Source organism: Anarrhichthys ocellatus, unplaced genomic scaffold (assembly GCF_004355925.1).
Source record: "Anarrhichthys ocellatus isolate YVR2014 unplaced genomic scaffold, GSC_Weel_1.0 scaffold5, whole genome shotgun sequence".
NCBI lineage: Eukaryota > Metazoa > Chordata > Actinopteri > Perciformes > Anarhichadidae > Anarrhichthys > Anarrhichthys ocellatus.
Genome location: NW_022280035.1, coordinates 12,216,796 through 12,238,134, shown reverse-complemented (window position 1 = coordinate 12,238,134; position 21,339 = coordinate 12,216,796). Strand labels below are relative to the sequence as shown.

At 42.9% G+C, this 21,339-nt stretch overlaps 2 protein-coding genes across 4 annotated transcripts in view; one reads left to right on the top strand and one right to left on the bottom strand.

Moving 5' to 3' along the window:
- The first annotated feature begins 463 nt into the window (after nt 1–463).
- rbm15 (RNA binding motif protein 15) lies at nt 464–8,274 on the top strand. The gene has a single exon (XM_031844928.1). It carries the CDS (start codon nt 607–609, stop codon nt 3,157–3,159), a length of 2,553 nt encoding a protein of 850 aa, XP_031700788.1. The 5' UTR covers nt 464–606; the 3' UTR covers nt 3,160–8,274.
- The window catches only part of slc16a4 (solute carrier family 16 member 4), a 19,901-nt gene continuing 6,666 nt past the window's right edge, over nt 8,105–21,339 (bottom strand). For all 3 annotated transcript variants that reach the window (XM_031844930.1, XM_031844929.1, XM_031844931.1), the window contains exons 5-11: nt 21,134–21,266; nt 20,826–20,969; nt 20,460–20,621; nt 19,650–20,315; nt 15,333–15,544; nt 13,948–14,041; nt 8,105–11,895 (exon numbers count right to left, since the gene is read on the bottom strand). In XM_031844930.1, coding sequence (XP_031700790.1) covers nt 11,687–11,895; nt 13,948–14,041; nt 15,333–15,544; nt 19,650–20,315; nt 20,460–20,621; nt 20,826–20,969; nt 21,134–21,266 — 1,620 coding nt within the window. In that variant the 3' untranslated portion in view covers nt 8,105–11,686. The remainder of the gene's footprint in view (nt 11,896–13,947; nt 14,042–15,332; nt 15,545–19,649; nt 20,316–20,459; nt 20,622–20,825; nt 20,970–21,133; nt 21,267–21,339) is intronic.

Sequence of the window (21,339 nt, the reverse complement as noted above, 5' to 3'; positions counted from 1 at the left end):
TTATGAGCTTGTGTGCTTACTGTACCCTTTGAGCTCCTGTTCAAATACTGCCACCTTGTGGTATGAGGTCCACGTATGTAAAACGATGGAGACACATTTTACATAATAATAGTTAGGTACTTTGACTGGGGATGAACAAAAAACAGGGCCAGCTCACGAAATCATATATTCAAATAGCCCTGCAATAAATTGTAAATCCCTAAATAAACGCTACCTTGTTGTGTTTATAATGCTTAGTATTGAGACAATGTCAGAGAGGTGTTGATTTATAACAGGCCACAGATAGTGTTGGTGTTTTGTGTTAATTTGCAGTAAATTGCTAATTGGTGCAGGATTACTAAAGTGAAAACGAATAAATACATATTTACATTTAAACGTCCCAGTGGGTGATTGACATGTGCTTAAAAGTTTTCCACCCTGCTTTTTAACCAATCAGGTCGCAGGGGCGGGCCTTCCCATTAATCTGTACAAAATGGCGGCTGTTGTTGTTTTGCCGCAGGGTCAGTGAATAAATCCGTTTTTCATTTCAACAATTTTCTGCACTCAGTTGCAGAAACAGCAATACAAAGCCCAGGTGTCCCGAGGGTCGGCTCCGTGTGGACTGAAATGAAAGGTAAAGAGCGGTCGCCGATCAAAAAACGCTCCCGGGCCTTGGACGACATACGAGACAGGGGAGGATGCCACCCGACCAGCAAGAAAATGGGGGCTCTCTCCGTTTCCAGTGGGAGTAATAATGGAAATAGCTCGGCTAAAAGCGACGGCGGCTCGACGAGAAGGAGTCTACTCGGTGAAAAAAGAGACAGAGATTTTGACGGTCACAGTCGGACTGGAAATAACCACAGTTGTCAGTCTGCTGCCGCTAGCTCCATCGGTAAGAACCACAGCCTGAGCCTCACGCTGGACTTAGCCTCACCGAGGACCGCTTCACGGGCGGAGCAGCGGGTGCAGCCGCCGAGCACCGAGAGTGAGTACAAAACACTCAAAATAAGCGACCTCGGCACCCAGCTGAGCGACGAAGACATAGAGGACGGACTCTTTCACGAGTTTAAGAAATTCGGAGACGTGAGCGTTAAGATAAGCCGTAGCAACGACGAGCGGATAGCGTTCGTGAATTTCAGGAAGCCGGAGGACGCCAGAGCCGCTAAGCACGCGAGGGGACGGTTGGTGCTCTACGATCGTCCGTTGAAAATCGAGGCCGTGTACATAAACAGGAGGAGAAGCCGCTCCCCCGTGGAGAGGGACTTGTATGGTGCAGCTCAAAGCCACAGACATTTGCAGAGACCCCTCTCGCCCACCGGGCTCGGATACAGAGACTACCGGCTGCAGCAGCTGGCCTTGGGACGGCTCCCCCCTCCCCCGCCGCCCCCTTTGCCCAGAGAGCTGGAGCGGGAGAGGGAGTTTGCCCTGTTTGAAGCCAGGGCACGCCCCGCTTTCATTGCAGAGCGAGCAGCTTTTCGCGAGGAGGACTTTATATCTCCAGAAGATGACCAAAGAGCCAATAGGACGTTGTTTTTAGGCAATCTGGACATAACTGTTACAGAGGCGGACCTGAGGAGAGCTTTTGACAGGTTTGGGGTCATAACTGAAGTGGACATTAAAAGACCCACACGAGGACAAACCAGCACATATGGATTTCTGAAATTTGAGAATCTTGACATGGCTCACCGTGCTAAACTTAGTATGTCTGGCAAAATAGTCGGCCACAACCCCATAAAGATAGGTTATGGGAAAGCAACTCCCACCACACGCCTGTGGGTGGGTGGACTCGGACCCTGGGTTCCTGTAGCTGCCCTAGCAAGAGAGTTTGATCGCTTTGGCACTATAAGGACCATTGACTACAGAAAGGGGGACACTTGGGCCTACATTCAGTATGAAAGTTTGGATGCTGCACAAGCGGCGTGCACACACATGAGGGGCTTTCCCCTGGGAGGTCCAGAGAGAAGACTTAGAGTGGACTTTGCTGACACTGAGCATCGTTACCAGCAGCAGTTCCTGCAGCCTCTCCCAATACCACCGTTTGACATGGTGGCGGAGTCATTTGTCCACCGTGCCACACCTGAACCTCTGAGGGTCAGGGAACGGACTCCACCGCCACTTCATTTCAGGGAAAGAGAGCTCTTTCCTGGAACTGAGTGGCCCAATCCAGCTATTCGTGATCGGGTACGTGCTTCACCCTTTGAGCCTCTGGAGCACTTGGAACGTGAGCGGCGGGCACGAGAGCCCTGGTCGCTGGAACGAGAGCTACAGGGACGAGAACCTGCACGCAAGCGGCGTATAATGGAGGACGGACGCCATATAGACCACTCCCCTGACAGCACTGAGAGGACAGTAAGGCGTAGACGTGCTTCTCCAGATGGCAGTCCTGGAGGTAGCAGCAGAGATGGAGGGCGCTTCAGTGACCCGGAGCGCCCTCCGCGGGCCGAGAGACCCTCTCCGGCACGAGAACGTCACGGCAGCCTGGAAAAAAGTGTGGCTGAACGGAGACTCAAAAGCCAGAGTCTCTCTGACAAGGGACCACCAAGCAGCAGTGTTTCATCAGTTGGAGAGCGTAAGCGCAAAGCCGGTGATGGTGGTAAAGGGCCGGCCAAAAGAGAACGTTCTGAGAACAATTCCAAGGGAGGCCAGCCGTCCAAACCAGACGGCACAAAACTCAGTCTGGCCTGGCATGGTATGCTGCTACTCAAGAACAGCAACTTCCCGGCCAACATGCACCTGCTGGAGGGCGATCACAATGTAGCCAGCGACCTGCTTGTTGAGGGCACATCAGGGCGGCAGGTGAGCGAGCTAAAGATCACCCAGCGTCTCCGTCTGGACCAGCCCAAGCTTGACGAAGTGTCCCGGCGCATCAAGGTGGCGGGTCCCGGTGGCTACGCCATCCTGCTGGCAGTTCCTGGGACCACAGAGGATTCGTCTTCGTCTGACCCTGCAGCCTCGACTCAGCGGCCGCTTCGCAACCTGGTGTCCTACCTCAACCAAAAACAAGCAGCTGGAGTCATCAGCCTACCTGTGGGAGGGAGCAGAGATAAAGACAACACAGGGGTTCTTCATGCTTTCCCTCCCTGTGATTTCTCCCAGCAGTTCCTGGATTCCTCTGCCAAAGCTCTGGCTAAAAGTGAAGAGGACTATCTGGTCATGATTGTGGTTCGTGGAGCATCTTAAAAAAAAAAAATCAGAACACACACACAAGTTCAAGTGGTGTAAAAAGAAAAAAAAGAAAAAAAAAAGAAATCTGCTGTATGTCAGTAACTATTGCATGCTGTGTGTTCTGCATTATGGGGTACACTAGTATGGTTCTTGAGTGTTTGTATGTTACCATGTAATCCACTAAAATAGCAAACCCTGCCCTCCTACTAAACTAAAAGGATGTGTGTATTTGAAATAATTTTTAATTGCTCACAGTCAAAAACCTGCAGTAATTCAGTCAGAACATATTAAAATATGAGGAGCACTTGTTGACTACATTTAATTTAAGAATAGATGAGGCATATAGAAAACTGTTTTTTTGGTTAATTTACAGGTTTAAAAACAGGTTTCCAACTCTACTACGAGAAAAGAATTAAAAAAACTAAAAAAACAAACCAGATTTGCACTGAGTAGACACAACAACACCTCCACTACAATAATACCACAAACAATAGCCTCACAGGCTACTATAGTGTTGAGGCCACGCCTCCCTGACTGTGTTAACAACAAGCTGAAATGTACAAGTTTAAAAAGGTCATGTTTGTGTCCAGGCTGTTATACTGCATTACCTTAGATTGTATAGGTGTTATTGTGTCTATAGGCTTTTACATGAGGAGAATCAGAAAAACATCCCTTTTCAAGGCTTTGAATTACAGTGCAATAATATTTCTACCACTGAGCATTTCTTAACTGACGGTTCTCTGTGAAGGTGGAGTTAATGGTTTGGTACTGCAGTTACAAAGCCAATCAAGACAAAAAAATCATTTTGGAGGCCGAAACATTTCGCACAACTTTTCTCCGGCACACCACACTCACCAGAAGTTTTAGGCTTCCATCATCGGGTAACCTCCCTGATGTCAACACGATAGCTAAAACTGTTTGGTGGATGGAGTGCGGTGTACTGCAAGAGTTATGCGATGTGTTTTGCGTGTGTGTGCTCTCAAAGTTGGAAAACATTTTGAAGGTCCCCGGTTAAAACGTCTCTAGAAACACTGGCACATAATGTTGTGAATTCAGTCACAACATGTTGTGAATTCTGTTAAAAAAGAGATAAATAACGTTCAGTTTCATGGTTTGGATTTGAGAGTATTTTTTATTAATGTGTTCCTCAGTGTTGGAACACCAAATTGCAAGATAGACAATGAACTCAGTGTGTGTCCACTGGTGAAACTAAATTGTTACGTCAACTCTATTTGGAATGCTGAATACTAACAGATGTGATATTTTCGCCCAGGGAACAGCCCATAACGTGACGCGCATAGCATAGTAAAGCAAATACTAACATGTTTTTCATATTTTTTACTTCATATTTTATTTTGTGCATCCCTACCTTAGAAATGGTTGTGTAATGTGATCTATGAAAAACTACAGTAGTAATGGATAAAAAAAAAAAAAGCTTAGAGTTTTGTGTTGTTTCATTTATTGCTCTGAAGCCAGTAGGTCCTCAAATCATAATAATAATATTCAGTATCAGTAATACGTTGGTACAAAGTGACAAAAACCTGCTCTTTGTTCAGTAAGTAGGTCTGAGTCATTTTAACGTTTTAGAAACACTTTCATGTTCATGTTTGAATCATATTTTAGAGGTATAAATTGGACACGATACAACTCATGCCTGCCAACATGTTCCCAAGGCCTACTTATCGAATTTTGTTTTGCCATTGGATGTTTGTCATGCAATAGAAAACCGCTGATTATGGTTTAATGTGTATTGAAAACAAACTTGTTCTGTGTGAACATCACACCCACTTCAACGTTGGACTCTCGAGGAGACGAGCGCAGAGACGAAACTCTCTGCAGAGAAGGTGTTTGTGAGTCCTCGCTAATGAGGCAACTTTTAAGTTGTGTATCCCAACTGCACCTGTGATGACTTCTGTTTTAAATGGAAAAATTGAGCAATGTACACTTTGATGTCATGGGAAAGGAAAATCCATAGAGCCCATGCGAAGCTGTTCACATACCTGCAAGTGCATTTGGGCACTTAATGTGACCGATTATCAATAAATTGTTCATTTGAAGGGAAACATGTTTCTTCGATGGAAGTGAATTGAAGGAACACGCTGCCATACCTTATTGTGTTTCGACGGAGTTGTCACTTGAAATTTTGTTTCTGCACACGAGGGAGACAATTTGCAGTTTGTTTAGCACCAGTGAAGAGAGACGCCTGTATCGCGTGAGGATCGCTGTTTGCTTACAGGCCTGTTCTGAGCTCCTAAGTTGCCTGTCATAAATCACTCCCCCATGAGTCTCCGTTATACCGTCAACGTTTCCTGTTGGCAACGTGAACACCTGAACAGGATCGAGGAGCCTCTCCGCTGCCTGTTGTTTACAGCCAGTTTGCAGTGTGAAGCAGTGGCAGACGCAGACAGCGGTGCAGTTTGGGAGTCGAGGGCAGGAGCCAGTAACCTGTTGTCTTCCCTGCTCTCTACTCTAAAGGTTTCATGTGCATTGTTCCTGGTCCTGAATAGGAGCTGAGGAAATCCCATCACCGGCCGTCACACACACTCCACTCAGGAGATTGTGGGCAACACCTCTCTGAAATTTCCATAGCGTCTACAGTTCCAGCTGTCTCACTGCAGAGGCCAAGCTGAACCACTGGGGTGATTTGTCTTTATTATGCTTTGCCCGGTTATGATTTGATTTGACTTAATCAGGGAAGAGGATTGGCCCCAAACCTCAGCTAGGAATATTGTTTGCCCCCATCTTCGTGTTCTCCTCTGATTGAACCCTCTCCGAGGAGACGAGTGAAGAAGTGTGTATTGCGGTGCTGAAGCTGTATTCCATCGTCATCTGAGGTCTGCTGCAGCATGGAAATGAAATGCCAACAGGCCAAATTGCTTACCCTTTTTGACACTGCTGGAAGGAATCCACACTGCGGACCCCAAAGCCTCTCCCAAATTCCTCTAGGAGACCTGTTTATTTTGCCAATGCCCTTTTTATAAGTTTACGGCCACTTTGCACAGGAAAGAAAGTTTTCCATTTCCTCCTACCATCCATTTTAGTCATGCTAATGTGAAAACAAATGCTGTGTTCTGTGCTGAGAAGGACCCCTCACTTCACTAGAGAAACATTGCCATCTTGAGGACCATGGAGCTCCTGCTTTCCTCTCACAGTCTACCTGACAAATCACACTCATGCACAGCAGACACCCCGGACGGAGCTGGTATCTTTGACTGCTGTATAGAAACGACATGAGGGTGAGTAAGGAGAGGGAGAGCTGTCTGCCGGGTCTGTATCGGTGGCTCAGGCAGCAGTGGTAAGTATAAAGTGTCAGCACCACATGCTTTTACAATAACACATGCAAAATGGCACACTAGTCTTCAGCCAGAGACACTACTGAGGTTATTCACACTGATGGCAGAAATTAAATAGTGCAAGATAACAGGGTCGTTTAATGCCAACAATAACTCACTGCACATAGTGCTGCTCCCATCAGCGGCTTGAAACTCAACAAAACTGAATTATAAGTTGTGATAGTGAACATTTTAATACCTGAATGTATACTCTTGATAATATACTGAAGTCATGTAGATGTTTGTTTACATTCATTGCCAAATTGACGTAAAAGGTTGACATTTTACAGTGAAGGTACAGCAGTTGATGCAAAACCAACTTGTGATCGTTATCATTCACTTAAATGTTCATCTTGGCACTCTGCTGCAGGACCTACGGTCATGAAGATCTAACATGGTTCACATCTCTTTTAAGACTCACATTCTTTCATGTTTAACGTTGTGAGTAAGCCCCTCCTCATCAAAGATAATGTTATTGATCCTGCTTAAAGAAAGATTATTTCTTGTTCAAGCTTAAAGTATTAACATCAGTTAGGCAAATGTAATTTAAAGGAACTGTAGTCACATAAGAAAATGTTTTTTAGCAGAAAATTGTCTTTTGCATTCGGAGTACTAATGACTGAAGGCCACAAATAATAACCTCCAGTTAACACAATGGAGAATATGAATGTGAGATTTAAAGTCCATGACCTTTTAAATCCATCACATCCCATCAGTTATCAATCAACATGTAGCTTGTGAAACAAAATCAATCTGTGGCCAATACTTGACTGTTTAACCTGACGGCTGGCGTTTCAGTGCCAGTATGCTTTCTCTTTACTCCCAGTATATCGGGGCTGTATGAGCAGCTGTATGTGTGTCAAACCAGAACCAGAGAGGTATGCAAGTAGATATTCACAAATCAATATATATCGAGCAGCAATATGATGCTTGTTTGTTTTGTTCAAAAATGAGGTATTAGCTTTTGTCTTCATACACCGTGTTAACAAAATAGGCCCTCTTACACCCTCTTAATACAAGGAATTCTCAAGTTTCACCAATTTTAAAGGCTACTTTGTGAATTGATCTACATCTGGAGAAATTAAGTTATTCTGAGTCCGGTCAATGTGTCACCAGATTTCCAGATCAGAGTTGTTGCCTATAATCCTTTGTAATGTAGTATTAGTGTAAGTAAGACATCTCATCGTGTTGTATACTGGTGTACAATATGGCATTCAACATTCAACATTCATATCTCAGTTCCACAAATCTCATGTCATATTTGCTCATGTAATTCTGTTAGAAAGAACTGATTTACTACAAAACAAACATCTATACCATATAACATCAAAAATCTATAAAAGCCACAAATGTGTCAAATACGATTTCACACTTGATTTATGTTATGTTCATTGAGGTTTAAAGCACTCACTTGAATATTATGTCGATAACCAGCACAATCAATCATCTTCAAATCCTTTACACTGTAAACTGCTGTCAAGATTAAACCGTGTTGTTATGTTTCCTATACAGAGGTACAGTGGAGCAGTTGATGCATCCCTTTGCTTCCAGGCCTCCAATCCACACACTAGATGGCATCTACTGTAAGTAACCTGTTTGCTTTGATTAACAGTACATTAACAATCTGATTGATATAACATGTTGAACCCTTTTATTTACCATGTCAAATAATTACAAGCATTTGTTGGGTCTACTTTTAAACCCACGGTGGAAATGAATGTAATAATATAGTCTAAATCATGTTGTTTAATGCCGTCGGTTTGTCTCCAAAATGTGTCAATAAAACATGTAAAAGATGTTGCAACTTGTGAGTGTTTTTCTCCAGAGAGATAGCCGTTGGCGTGGTATCAGTTCATTTATTATCCCAATCAAACAAGAGCAGACTTGAGTCGCATGCCAGTTTATTTCAGCTGACTGCGCACTGTTACAAGGCTTAAAAAGGGAACTCGAGGGAAGAACTCGGATATCTATGATTGATTAAGCATGTTTTCTAAACTATCAGTTCAAAAGTCCAAGAGCCAGAGTGACAAAACAGTGCTTTACCCATAAATGCATTTGCTGCAACACAAACATAAAATCAAACAGAACCCAGTTCATCATCAGTGGTGTTTAAGACATCTCCAGAGGGACATGAAAATGATTTCAAGATATTGCTCAAACATAAAATTCTTTAAAATATCTAGATAACTAACAAGTAAAATAATCCCAAACCAAAATCTACTTAAAGCATCATACATTTCATAAGAGATTTATTATGGTACAAAATATTCAGTGGCCCTCAATCACAAAAGCAAACTGGTGGTGAATGGAACTCGTGAGCCAAAAAGAGCTTTTGTGCGTGACTGTCGTTACTGAAACAATACAAAGAGCCTTGATCAGTATTGTGAAAGTGAGATGAGGGGGAATAATTTGGTACTAATTGAGGCAGCATTCTTTGTGTAGAGGCTTTCCCTCACCACAAGAGGGCAGCGTAACAAAACATGTCCGTCACTGGATTCTGGTCCGCCCTCGGTTAAGACTTTGAAATGACAGAATGATGGGTGATCATCGTGGTTTCAATCATATAGACAGTCCAAACTATGTTTTTACTAATAATAAGCTTCAAGTAGTAGGTAGGTTTCTAATGTGTCTTTGGCTGACATCACAGGAAGGTTAGTAAAGATACAATGCAGTACCTTGTAAGGCAAACGGTGGTGAAAAAACAAAATATTCACTGAAAACACAAAAACCCTCTATTACATTAGAAAAAAGATTGAACAACCATCATACTCCCAAACATAAACACAATATCATTTTAAATTGCATTGCCATTAATCGGCTGCCTGCAGGCACTGTAAAGGCTGGACAACTACCAGTCCAGTTTAAATGAAACAACAGCAAAACATCTTTATAACACAGTGAGTCAGCGATTAACAGACATTCAAGGTGGACAAAATGACTCTTAATCACACACAATGACACAGAAAACCCTGCTATTCATCGGAGCTCATCAGCAGTCCGAACTGTGATCAATATATTTAGGAATCATACTTAAATCTCGACCAAACAGGCTTCTTCTTTCAGGGCTTGGTATCTTTGCAGTTAACAGTTAAAATGATGTGCAAGTGAGCTGTCGATTACAGAAATCTCTCTCCGTGTGGACTTGCATAGAACAGCTCACAGACAATGAGCTATGCGTGATTGTTTTGTAGTCTCCAGGTGCTGCCAAGTAAAACACAATGTGAACATCAAGTTATTAAAACAAGTCACTACTGAACCAGAAAAAGAAGGAGGCAGTGTCTAGTCTGTGGGATTTAAAAAAAAAGTCACCGCTGAGTTTGATAAGTTCCAAAGAAAGGTGTGCTCGCTTGCAAACACTAAACAGGTCACAATGTGGTAGAACGTGATTAAAGAAGTTGAAGTGTCAGTTGAAGTTTAGGCCTGAAATACTCTGAACTGTTAGTTGACTTGTAAGCGTTGCTAGAGGCTGAGGTGTTAGTTGAAGTGTTAGCAACACACACACACACACACACACACAATTCCTGAAAAGTTCTGAAAAGAAGTTTTTAACATCAACTGCACTTGCAGAAAAACCATGAGGTATGAAACAACTGAACTAATGTTAAGCACAAACACTGTTAGATGAAGGTATGAATGAGTATGAAGGGGTTAAAGAGAAAAATAAAATGTTTAAACTTTGAACACTGTCCATTATAATATATGGGGCAAAGATATCAAAACATCTGAACAGAAGGACAAGTGTCCGAAATGAGATCAACATTTTGAAGTTTAAATGTCTAAGTATGCTGAACTAGTTGAAGCAGCCAGCATATCAACAATAAAGATTTGAATATGGTAATATCTCTAAATGCTATAGCACATGCCACACAATCTGCCCCTGTGCCTACAACAATCCAGTTGGGGGCAAGAGATTATTAGAATGAAGTAGTTGCTGCTTTTTGGCTTTGAAGAGCAGGTTGCACATTGTGTCATGGAGGCAGGCTGCAATTAGAGGGGGGTTTTGCTACCTTCTATTTTTGAAGTCCAATCAGTGTTGATGGTAAATGTGTAGTCGTTTGAAGCAATACATTCCTCGGTGTGTGCTAAATTGACCCAGACAGCTGATTTTGCAGCTGCAATACGAGTTGCTCTTTCTGCGTTCAGTGACGTACATGGCTTCAAGGCATGCTCTAGTCTAGATGCTGCTCAAAAACACAACTTACTTGTTCTATTTACTTGTATTGCAAACTAGCTACATTTCCAAAAATAGGAGAGCAGTGGCTGTTTTGGACGAGGACACATTTAGCAGTAACTTGGCTGACTCTGATATCCAGCCCTATTATTCGAGCCAGAGTATACAGCCGAAGAAAGGCAGCGGCTACATTTGACCTGCAAGAGGATATGGCTGGCAGGGACCCTCTGGTGTCAGAAGTTCACGTGCAATGGTACATATAGGCACAGCTGGCTCCGTCAGCTGCAGAAATCAGTTTCCTTTTTCAATATAGGTGTCACTGAGGAATGCATTGCTTGAATTGTCTACATTTACCTGATTGGACATCCACATGAAAGGCGCCAACTTTTCACTTTAAGTGGTTGTTCAGTATCTTAACTATCTGGCATTTAAAAAGGTCAGAGGAAATGTCATGCAGCATAATCACAACTTGGCCCAAAGTGCATACCAGTGAGTACAGGTTTACAGACACAGGTAAAAGCTTCCTCAGAAATCGAGTGAGAAGTATTGCTTCATTGATATGTGCTTCCATTAATGCCGTCACACATTCAAGCTCAACGGCATAGCTTAGATTCCAGCAATAAAAAGATGGCGCAAAGTGAATGCAGTTTTGTTGTTGCATTGGAAAACAGATTTAGATTGTGTTTTAACAAGTTAAGGTTGCAAAGCAGCTAGTATTAAAATATGCTGGATGATGTATGTCTCAGTTTGGATGCATGTGCGTCTGATAGGAACAAGAATCGGAAGTAAAATATTTAGCAGAACGCTAAAAGTTTGGCTCTTTAAAAGTTCAACATATTCATCTATTCGCCATCGTCCCGAGAACTGCATGTTCTTAGAAATGTTACTGTGGTTTCCTCGGCCCATGATTCGCTCCTGCTGAAATGAAGGGTCACTTGGTCACAACTTTAAGCTGGAGTCCAAGGTCCAAGGTATGCAGGCCCATGGCAAGTTGTGAGCATGCTGGTTCAAGATCGAAGTCCTTCCCTGGGATTCATTCCTACACAGCGCCGTTCTGCAGGTGGTCGGGGGTGAAGCAGCCGTTGGTCTTACAGCTGCTTTCTGCTCTCTTGGTCCGGGTCACTTCGTTGCTGTTCTTCCAGCGCTGAGCCAGCGGCTCCAGGAACAGAGAGAGAGAGGAGAGCAGATAGCAGAGCCCGGCCAGGTAGAAAGAGCAGTCGTAAGTCTGAGTGTAGTCGTACAGGAAGCCTGCAAAACACAAAAACAGGAACACTTTAAGAGCCTGTCCATCTGTTGAGTAATACACAGCACGTTTCATTTATATAACATAACTTCATTAAAGCTGAGGAAGCCTGTTTGAAGTGTTGATTTCATGCTGTATCTTATTTTTCAAAAGACATTTTTAAAACTTGGAATCAATATTGATTCACAGGCACACATGGACTTTCAATGGAAAAGGCACAAAATGAGTTGGGATAAAATCCCTTTGCATGCAAATAAAACAACCATAGTTGTATTTCTTACATTTTTGTGTATAAATACTAGAACAATATTTTTTTCGAAATACCCTATAATGACATTTTGAGCAATTATCAATAAAGATTTGTACATTTCTTTAGGAGCCAGTGCAATTTTCTTTGTATGCAAGTCAGATTTGCAACTGAGTTTGTAATGGAATAATAATACAATACATGTGGGGTAAGGGCAGTTTAGAAGGCGCTAAACAAAGTGAAACTCGACTCTAGAGGGTCCCTTTAATAAACACTTGAAGTGATATTTTATGGGACAAAAGGGACAAAAGAAAGGAAAAAAAGATTGTCATAATAAATGAAAATAATAGAAATGTTATAGTGTGGTACATCAAAAAAATATGTATCGTATGAAATACCTTAAAAAAGTCATTTAAAATTTAATTAGAAAGACACAATAAATGTCATAAAAAACGTCATAGTACCAAAAATTACAAAGACACATAACTTGAGGACACATATGTTTGTCAAATGTTGTACAATTCATTTCCGGTAGTATTTCTTTCCAAAATGGATATTACATTTTTTTTAAAAAGTGAACCCTTTATGTTTCTAATTTGACACACAGTTTTACATTCTTCATACGTCTAGATTACAGCATGGTGAGAGCTCACATTTCTAGCACGTGTGACTTGGGTGTAAACTACACTGCAGGTGACTCGTAAGTTTCTGTGGTTGTATTTGTCTTCTTTACATGAGCCACGTTGACCTTTCACTTGACAGAAAAGTAGCACCGGACCAGATAATCAGCAGGTTTAATGAACAGCTGTCAATCCGGAAGAACTGGACATGACAACAATGTTGTCACATGCAAGGACTATAGTTTACCTCATGTACGTTTCTTACTTGAACAGCAGGGATGGTAAACAGAGCCACATGCTATTTCCATACAACCCTAAACGGGGTCATTAGTCACATTTCAACCCCGAAATCCATATGCTCCTTTGAAGGGACTGCCCAACTTAGTTTACAGGCTCCATGTCAATAGGTTCAAGGGAACCCCCCGGTTTAACTGGAGCCAAATATTACCCAAGGGCACGAAGAGTTATTTTTTCCAGATAAAATGTGGGTGAATATGTTGTGCAAGCTCGAAGCAAGTTTCAGCATTATGTATTGAAGATGAAAACTGGTTTTACTCGCACACACAGTTTTTATTATGTTTTTGGGCTGACCGAGAGAAGGCGTAGTTCATGAATGTGCTACAACCTGTTGTAAAAGAAACACACTCCAACAACAAACTGATTTCAGATTAGAAACGGCCCTCTAAGACTAACAAAGACAGTCTGCCATTAGTTAAACAGAGTGACTCAAAGCCTTCTAGGCAAGATGACATTTGACCCAGTAACCCCTGTATGCATTTTTGTCAAAGCGACCCCAAAGTCCCAGTCGGCATTAAGGGCCGCACTATCTATAGGCTGTTTTTCTCCTGTGTGTTTCAGTTTTCACTCTCGATGACTGCATGCACACAGACAGGCAGGCACACACTTGGAGGCACTGCAAGGAATTCAGGGCCCCATAGATATATGTGCCTCAACACCTTCCAAAAAAATATATGTTCATGAGAGACTTATCCACACACACACACACGCGCGCGCGCACGCGCACACGCACACGCGCACACGCACACGCACACGCACCTTGCCCTCTGTGTAACAGATCACTTCAGGACAGTAACGTCATGGCTACACATGCAGTATGGGGTCGTTAAAAGTGTAGAAAGGTGGGTTACCACATGTCTGACTAAAGGTTTTCCATGACGTGATCCACTCACCTGCCAAAGGAGGTCCTGTCAGGCAACCTAGGCCGACAAAGAACATGGAGAAGCCCATGGAGTTGTTGAGTTTCTCTGCCCCCACGAGATCAACCTGCAGAGCAGAACAACAAATTCAACCCACGGTTCTTAATGGGTCATATTCTTACTTAATGGCTTTTTAAAATTGAAAGAAGAAGAAGTGTTTTGCATGCATTTCAACACTATGCAAATCACATTTCCTTCATATTACTACCATATTGTAACAGGCATTTTCCAAAGAATACAACAATCTTAAATGGATGAATGGTTTGAGCTTCCTGGTACAACTATTCAACATGCTAGTCAACATATAGACCTGTCAAATATATCTGCAAGTTGATACTGCATGATAAGGATGAAAACAAATACCTGGCTACAGAAGAGGACAAACAATATAAAAACTAAAAAGTATGGTAAGCTTGGGGAAACGGTAGGAGTCTACATTTGACTTGTAATAAATTGTCTAAAACATGCATACAATCATAGCATTTGGAAGCTTCTCGTTCTGGCACACGAGATGACAGCAGCTTAACGATGAAGCAGCGATCCAACCAGATGTCAATTCACACTGGATACTCTTAATATGTTGTTGCACCCATTAAGGCAGTTGGAAACAGTCTGCGTCAAGGATACTTTTCTATCTCAGTGTGTGACTAAATGATGTAATGAAGCCACAATTGATAATGCAAAAGTCTCAACACACAAATACAGTTATTGTGATTCAAACAGATTAGAGTGTGTGATTACTGTAGGGGTCTTGCTTGGTAAATTAACTACACACTATGGTGAGACTGACGCTGGCGGGATTCTGTGAAAAGTCAAATGATATTGAGCGAGAATAGACGCCTCAGAGCCACATCTGTTTCTGCCACTATGTCAATCTCCTGCCAATGGTTCGATTTGATCAACAACGGCAAACACAATACTTGAAGTAAATGTGCAGTGACAACACAGTAATGCTAAAAATTTCAATCAAAACTTTCAATAACTCTTCAAGCCTCTTTCCATTTGTTGAACCATTGTCGTCATGCATCTCTGTGACTGGCACAGCGGTTTCAGAGTGAGGAGACAAGTGAGGTGACTGGCTGAGTTTATTTATTAATCACCACACCCTCTGATCTATTTACCACATCACCCAGCTTCTGCACTTAGAGACGCCCAAGAACGTCCATTTTACCCCCATCGTTGTGCTTGGCCTTTAAAACCGAGCCCTTGTTTATTCATTATCCATCCATTGATATTCTGTAAGCCCATATTTAAATTCTTCCAAGTTAATTACATATAAAATATGTCGAGACCTGTGAAGTAAAGCATCAAGAGTACAAATGCATAGCATGCGTGTTCAAATAGGGTGGTCTCCTTACTAGAACGGGCAGCAGCAGAGCCATGTATCCACCACAGAAGATGGCAAAGAAGATAGCGTAAAACATCAGCAGGATGTAAGAGGTTGCCAGTGGGGAGAGCAGGTTGACCAGGCCACAGAGGATCAGGTAGGCCTTGTGGTAATGGTATTTATGGAACAGGTTCTTGTCTGTCACCCAGCCCGAAGCCAGCTGGGCGATGGTCTCTGTGATACCTGCAACGAAGGCAAAACGGGAGGCTTAGAAATGTCAAAGTAAAACTGTAAGTCTTGGGGGTGAGAGCAAAAGGGTAACAAATAAGTGAAAAGGAGACTTCAGTATGAACTGTCAGCTTCCCTTTTTTTCCTTAGGCTTTGATTGTCTTATTGTTACTTTTTAAAAGTATGTACTGATTATCCTGGTTAAGTAAAGTAAAGTAAGATATTCCTCACTGTTTCTTTAAGGAAGCAGTGAGAAAAGAGAGGCAGACTGGGGAAAGTATACAATAAAATATGCAGGTATAACCTGCTCTTTGGTAATGGAGTTTGTGATGGAATCCAAAAAAACAGAGCATCACTGCTCTATTCACTTTTAGACAAAAATGTCTTCTCACAAAGCTTCACATTAAACATTTAGAAAACAGATCCAATCTACAGCCACAGATGTCCAGGACCAGAGAGATTAACTGAATGAAGCAGACTGATTATTAAGCACTAGGACTAATCTACTACTGCAACGCAAATGTTCAGAGGCTTTTTTAAAAGATAGATGCATAAAGCAGTCAGTTCACCCAAATGCTAAAATGTTCAGGTGCAGCTAGGTTAATGCGGGCATCTACCAAATGTTAGATGCAGGGACTTGTGAGTATTCCTTTAAAATCATACAGTTAATGTCTACAAACAAAGCTGGGAGGAGGAGGTGTGTGTGTCTGTGTGTGTGTGTGTGTGTGTGTGCGCGCGTGTGTGCACGTGTGTGTGTGTGTGTGTGTGAGGCAGACACAGAATATGAGGGAAGAATGACGCGCTGCAGCTAAACTACACAGGTCTGCATGAATAACAAACGGGACATCTAGACAAATCTATTTGGAGTCCCGGTTGTTCCTTTCCTCTGAAACGAGAATGTTTCCACAAGCAGTGGGTGGCAACATATCCTTTGTTAACATCTGTATTACACTTGCAACACCCAGGCAAACTACTCATTATGCACTCCGTAGCATCTGATTGATTGTTTGCTCCACTCGGGTATGATGACTGGGCAGATATGTGCTGTTCTCTGCTGAGGTCAACTGGAAAGCGATAGGCAGTGCGGAAACTGCAGTGGTGTATTGACCGCTGCAGGAATAGCTACAAGCAGGCGGCGTTGAGCCATTGATCAATGAAACAAACTGGTTCTATGCAGATCACAGTTACCCATTCTTTGCTCAGCCTCTGCACCACAACTGCACAGGGTGCAGCCACTGACAGGTTGAAACAGATGAAAGTTCAGCTGAATATGGATGAGTTTGCGTACAGTATGCAGATTTATCTTTATTGTTAATAAAGGTTAAATTAATCAACAAGTTGATGTAATTAATTAATGATGATCAGCTACATCTTCACTCTTCAAGGCTTTGACTGAAGTTCACATGAATGAAAAATGAAATGCCTCGTCAGTGAACACTTTCCTTACATAACTCTAGAGCATTTCTCTCCCCCGAGGTTAGAAAGATGACATGAGGCAGCTGTGCTGTGTTTATGTGTCCTCCTCTAGTGACCCAAGACAGTGTCCCGGGGTGTCCCTGCTTGCACACAGACAAGTTGTGAGTTTGTTTGTGTGTTTTAGCCTCAGCAGATTGGTTCAGGCCTGCAGCTGTTCTTGTTCAAACTCAGTCCACTGCAGTTTTAATTTGTCCTCTCCAAGTAGCACCTTAAGCCAACCGCATCAGGGACAATTTTAGTTCTCGCCGTAGAGCTGACAGGTAGAGAAGGTACTCTATGCATGCTTCTGGGCGTTAACCGACGAGGGAGGGGGAGGTTGCAAGGCATGGAGAGGTGCCATTCCCTTTGCTTCGAGGAGGGATATTTTGTCACTATAGATTAAAGCAAAGCGGTTATACAAGACGTGTTGGTTTTCCCAGCTTCTCTGAGGTGGAAGCTGGCTTGTCTTGCCTCCTCTTTTCTACGTATTCAGCCTCAGTGCTCCTCTGCAAAGTATAAGCCACTTCAGGACTGGACTCAAACTAAATTGGGAGCCCCTCTTGTCACCACGCCAACAACTTTACTCAGTTAGGTGTTGCTTAGCAACTCCAGTTGGCTCCAGTGTTGGTGGCTGAGGGTTGACGAACAGACTGACCCGGACGACAGTGGCCTCCCTCCCTCAGCTGAGTCAATGGGCTTCTATGACAAGCGCTAGTTTGGGGAAAGAGGGACAGCGGGACACTGGGATGGTGGCTTTGTGGTGTGGGTGGCACCCCGTCTCTCTAGCTCTGTCTCTCTTTCGGTGCACATGGCCAGAGAATGTGACTGAACAAACGTGTCTGAATCAAAAGAATCGGTCAGTCTTGCTGCTCGCCGGCACTGATCGCTGGCGTGAAGCTCAGAAGTGACCCCATAGAGTAGACCATCAGGGAACTCTCTATGTCCTCTGGTTTTTGCCATAGAAACAATGTAGAGACTGGTTTAGCGCCCATAAAGCCTATTTGTCAGTTAATTTTAGTTAATCCCGTCTAATTTTATACAGCAGTGTTATTTGACACCCATCTTAGTTTTGGCTTAATCCTCCAGCAGTGGTTATATCCAGCTGCACCAATGTTGACAAAAGAAAACACTGCATATTAACAGGCCATCTGCATACCGTACATTACAATTACTTTGCTTTTTGGGACACCGAAACAGTCCTTTAGGTAACTTAAACCACTTACCCCAAAAGCCGAGGCATTGATGCATAATTCAAACAATTTAATTTAATTTCACACATTTATGAACTTTTTGTGTTACTATGACAATAGCGTCCCTCACATCATCTCCCTTTTTTACAGCACTAAAGAAGTGATAATTGATGTGACCATTTAACTGTAATTATTCTTAACTAAAAAGCACCTTTACATCAAATGTATTACTATCTGGAGTGGCCTTTAGCTCACCCTGTAGAGAGACTTGTCAACCCCTCTTTCTCCCCCTTTCCTGTCATTTTCCAGCTGCAGAATGAAACCAAGACAAAGCCCTAAAAGATTATTATAATGTTATACAATCTCTGTTAGTTGGGGACTGATTACTAATGGATAGATTACAAAACAGAGGCCTCTAACTCGTAAACGCACGACACCGTCTGGAGTATTTCAATTATTCACAAAGCCTGACGAAGCAATCGTCAAGAATTACATGCACATGTGGGCAGTGGTCAACATGTTAATGCTGCTTTCTGTAAATAATAGAGTGGCCTCATCAATGGCATACTGCTGAACCCACCCACCCTGGCCAGTGGACCAAAGTTCAGCTTTTATGTAAGCACATCCATTACATAAGACTCCAGAGTCTGAGGAGCTCACAAATAATTAATGCCTAAAAGTTGACTGAGGACGTTTTTGCATCGCTTCCTAAAACCCAGTCCTAAAGAAACCTGGATCTCCCTTTTCAAAGTCACTGTGAAATCCCTGCTGGAAGCCACATTCAAAGACAAATGGCAGCAATCCACTGTCTATTCAATCAGGAGTCTGTAAGATTTCTAAAGAGCATCCATATTTCAGACACAGTCAATGCAGACTGGCGTTTAACCCAGACGAGGAAAATTTCTGCAACACATTTTGTGATGAGAATAGTTTAATTGATAAAATCCACCAGTTTCAACTTTAAAACAATTAAAGTACATCTTAGAAAAGTATGACAATGCTTCTATACGTAAGAGGTGAAGTTGTGCTTGATCTCAAACTCAATTTATAGGAACAATCATCATAGTTTAATTGTCAAAATCAATCAAATCTGATGATGAGATAATTTGCATAATAAGTAAAACAGTTCTATGTTTTAGGAAATCCGCTTGGTTCCGCAAGCCATAACGTGTTCACTGAAGATTTGACGTTGATGAGATCCAACATTTAAATCAATGAGCTTTAGAGTTCCTGGTTGGAGGATTTTGTTACCTTTGGACCGAGCCAAGCTAGCTGTTTCCTCCTGTTTTAAGTCTTTATGCTAAGCTATGCTAGCTGGCTGCAGCTATATTTACTCTGCAGACAAGTGTTTGGTATCAATCTTCTCAACTTTTGTCAAAAAAAGAGAGTAAGCTCTATTTCCCAAAATGTCAAACTATTCCTTTAAGTTGGATGATAAGAACATAGTAGAACATGTTGACCAATGGGTGCCTCACCTGCCACAGAGATGATGAAGGAAGCGTCCATGGCATTGATGCCCAGGGTTCTGGCTCGAGCGGACAGGTGGAAATAGGGGATAAAGTAGGCCAGCTGGCTAAAGACCAAGGACCAAGTGTAGATACAAAAGAAAGGGTCCTTTAGCAGGGAGAAATCCAGTACTTTGGTTTTTGTGATGGTCACCTCATTCGGAGTGCTGGCATGCGAGGAAAATCCAACAGTGGTGGACCCATTCATGCTGCCATTGAGCTCCGATGAGATGTCTGGAGATGTGGGTTTACACTGACCCAAGTCATGGTGAGGCTCGTGTCCATTCACACCATTGAGGACAAGTCTGGTCAGTTCTGGGTTCACCGAGTGGTCCTGGGGTCCCCGAGTACATTGGCCCCCCAGGTTCTCAGTGTCCCCGTGGGGAAGAGAAGGAGGAAGAGAAGGAGGGGATGGCAATGAATCTGCTTTGGAGATGCCATTGGATAAGTGAGAGGAGCCATTCAAGCAGCTCTTAGTGTATTCCTTCTCTGAAGAGCTCTTAATGGATGCAGCAGGGCTCTTTTGAATAGGAGAAGAGGTAGGGTTTGAAACAGGAAACTTCACATGGATTGGTCGCAGAAGCATCCCAGTGGCCACCAGATTCAGCATGAGACCGCCAAGAATCAGCATTGCACCTGTGGGGGACAAAGAGACCTCAGGACCCAAAATGTCACCTTGGATATGTTCTATTTCTACTGACACAAAAAAGAAATACACCAGAAAACATACATACATTATACAGTGTGCACCAGTCATTAACAGATTTTTTTCCTGCATACCTTGCCAAGCATACTTGTCCAGGAGCAACTGAGTGAACGGAGCAAGGGCAAAGGTCAAACCCATCCCAGAACGCCCGATTGCATAGGCTGTTGCTAACCTCCTTCGGAAGTATAGCGCTGTGACGACTGAGAAGGATTGGTAAAGTAGTGCAAAACCAAGTCCTAAGAAGAATAAGGAAGGTTATCATTATCAGACACTGTGTCTTCAACAGGAATGTGGGCAGACAAGAGAAATAATGAATCTAGATAGACACGAAGAGTTGTCCCTCCTGCAGAGGATACGTTGGGTTGGCTTTGTGGTTTTAGAGTCATCAGCAGGTTTGGGACTCATTGAGGCATTTTGGCGCACCACAAATTTCTACTCACCAACTATCACTCCCATGCTGACATAGAGAAACACCACACTGTTGGCGAAAATACTGAGGAGGAAACCACCACTAACGAGGAACGCCCCTGTGATGGAGGTCACCCTGGTTCCTAGCTTGGCACAGGCCACAGAGGCAAGGGGTGCTGGAGAAGAAGCACAAAGACGTAGAATGTTTTTCTATGTGTAAATATGTGGGGGAAAAGTAGCTTCAAACAGTAAAATATAATTGTTTTTATATTCAGTCTTTAAACTCAATGCAGGGCTGTGAAGGGGACGCAGACGGAGACGGCTTCATTCTGACACAAACCTCCAGAGAGACGCAGACTGGACATGATGGAACCGATCCAGCTGATGCTTTCTGATGAGGCTCCAAACTCATCTTGGAATGCCACAAAGAAGATGCCAAAACTCTTCAGTGTTCCCATCACTAGGACGTTTACCTGCAGGGACGCACATACCAACACAGACACACACACACACACACACACACACACACACACACACACACACACA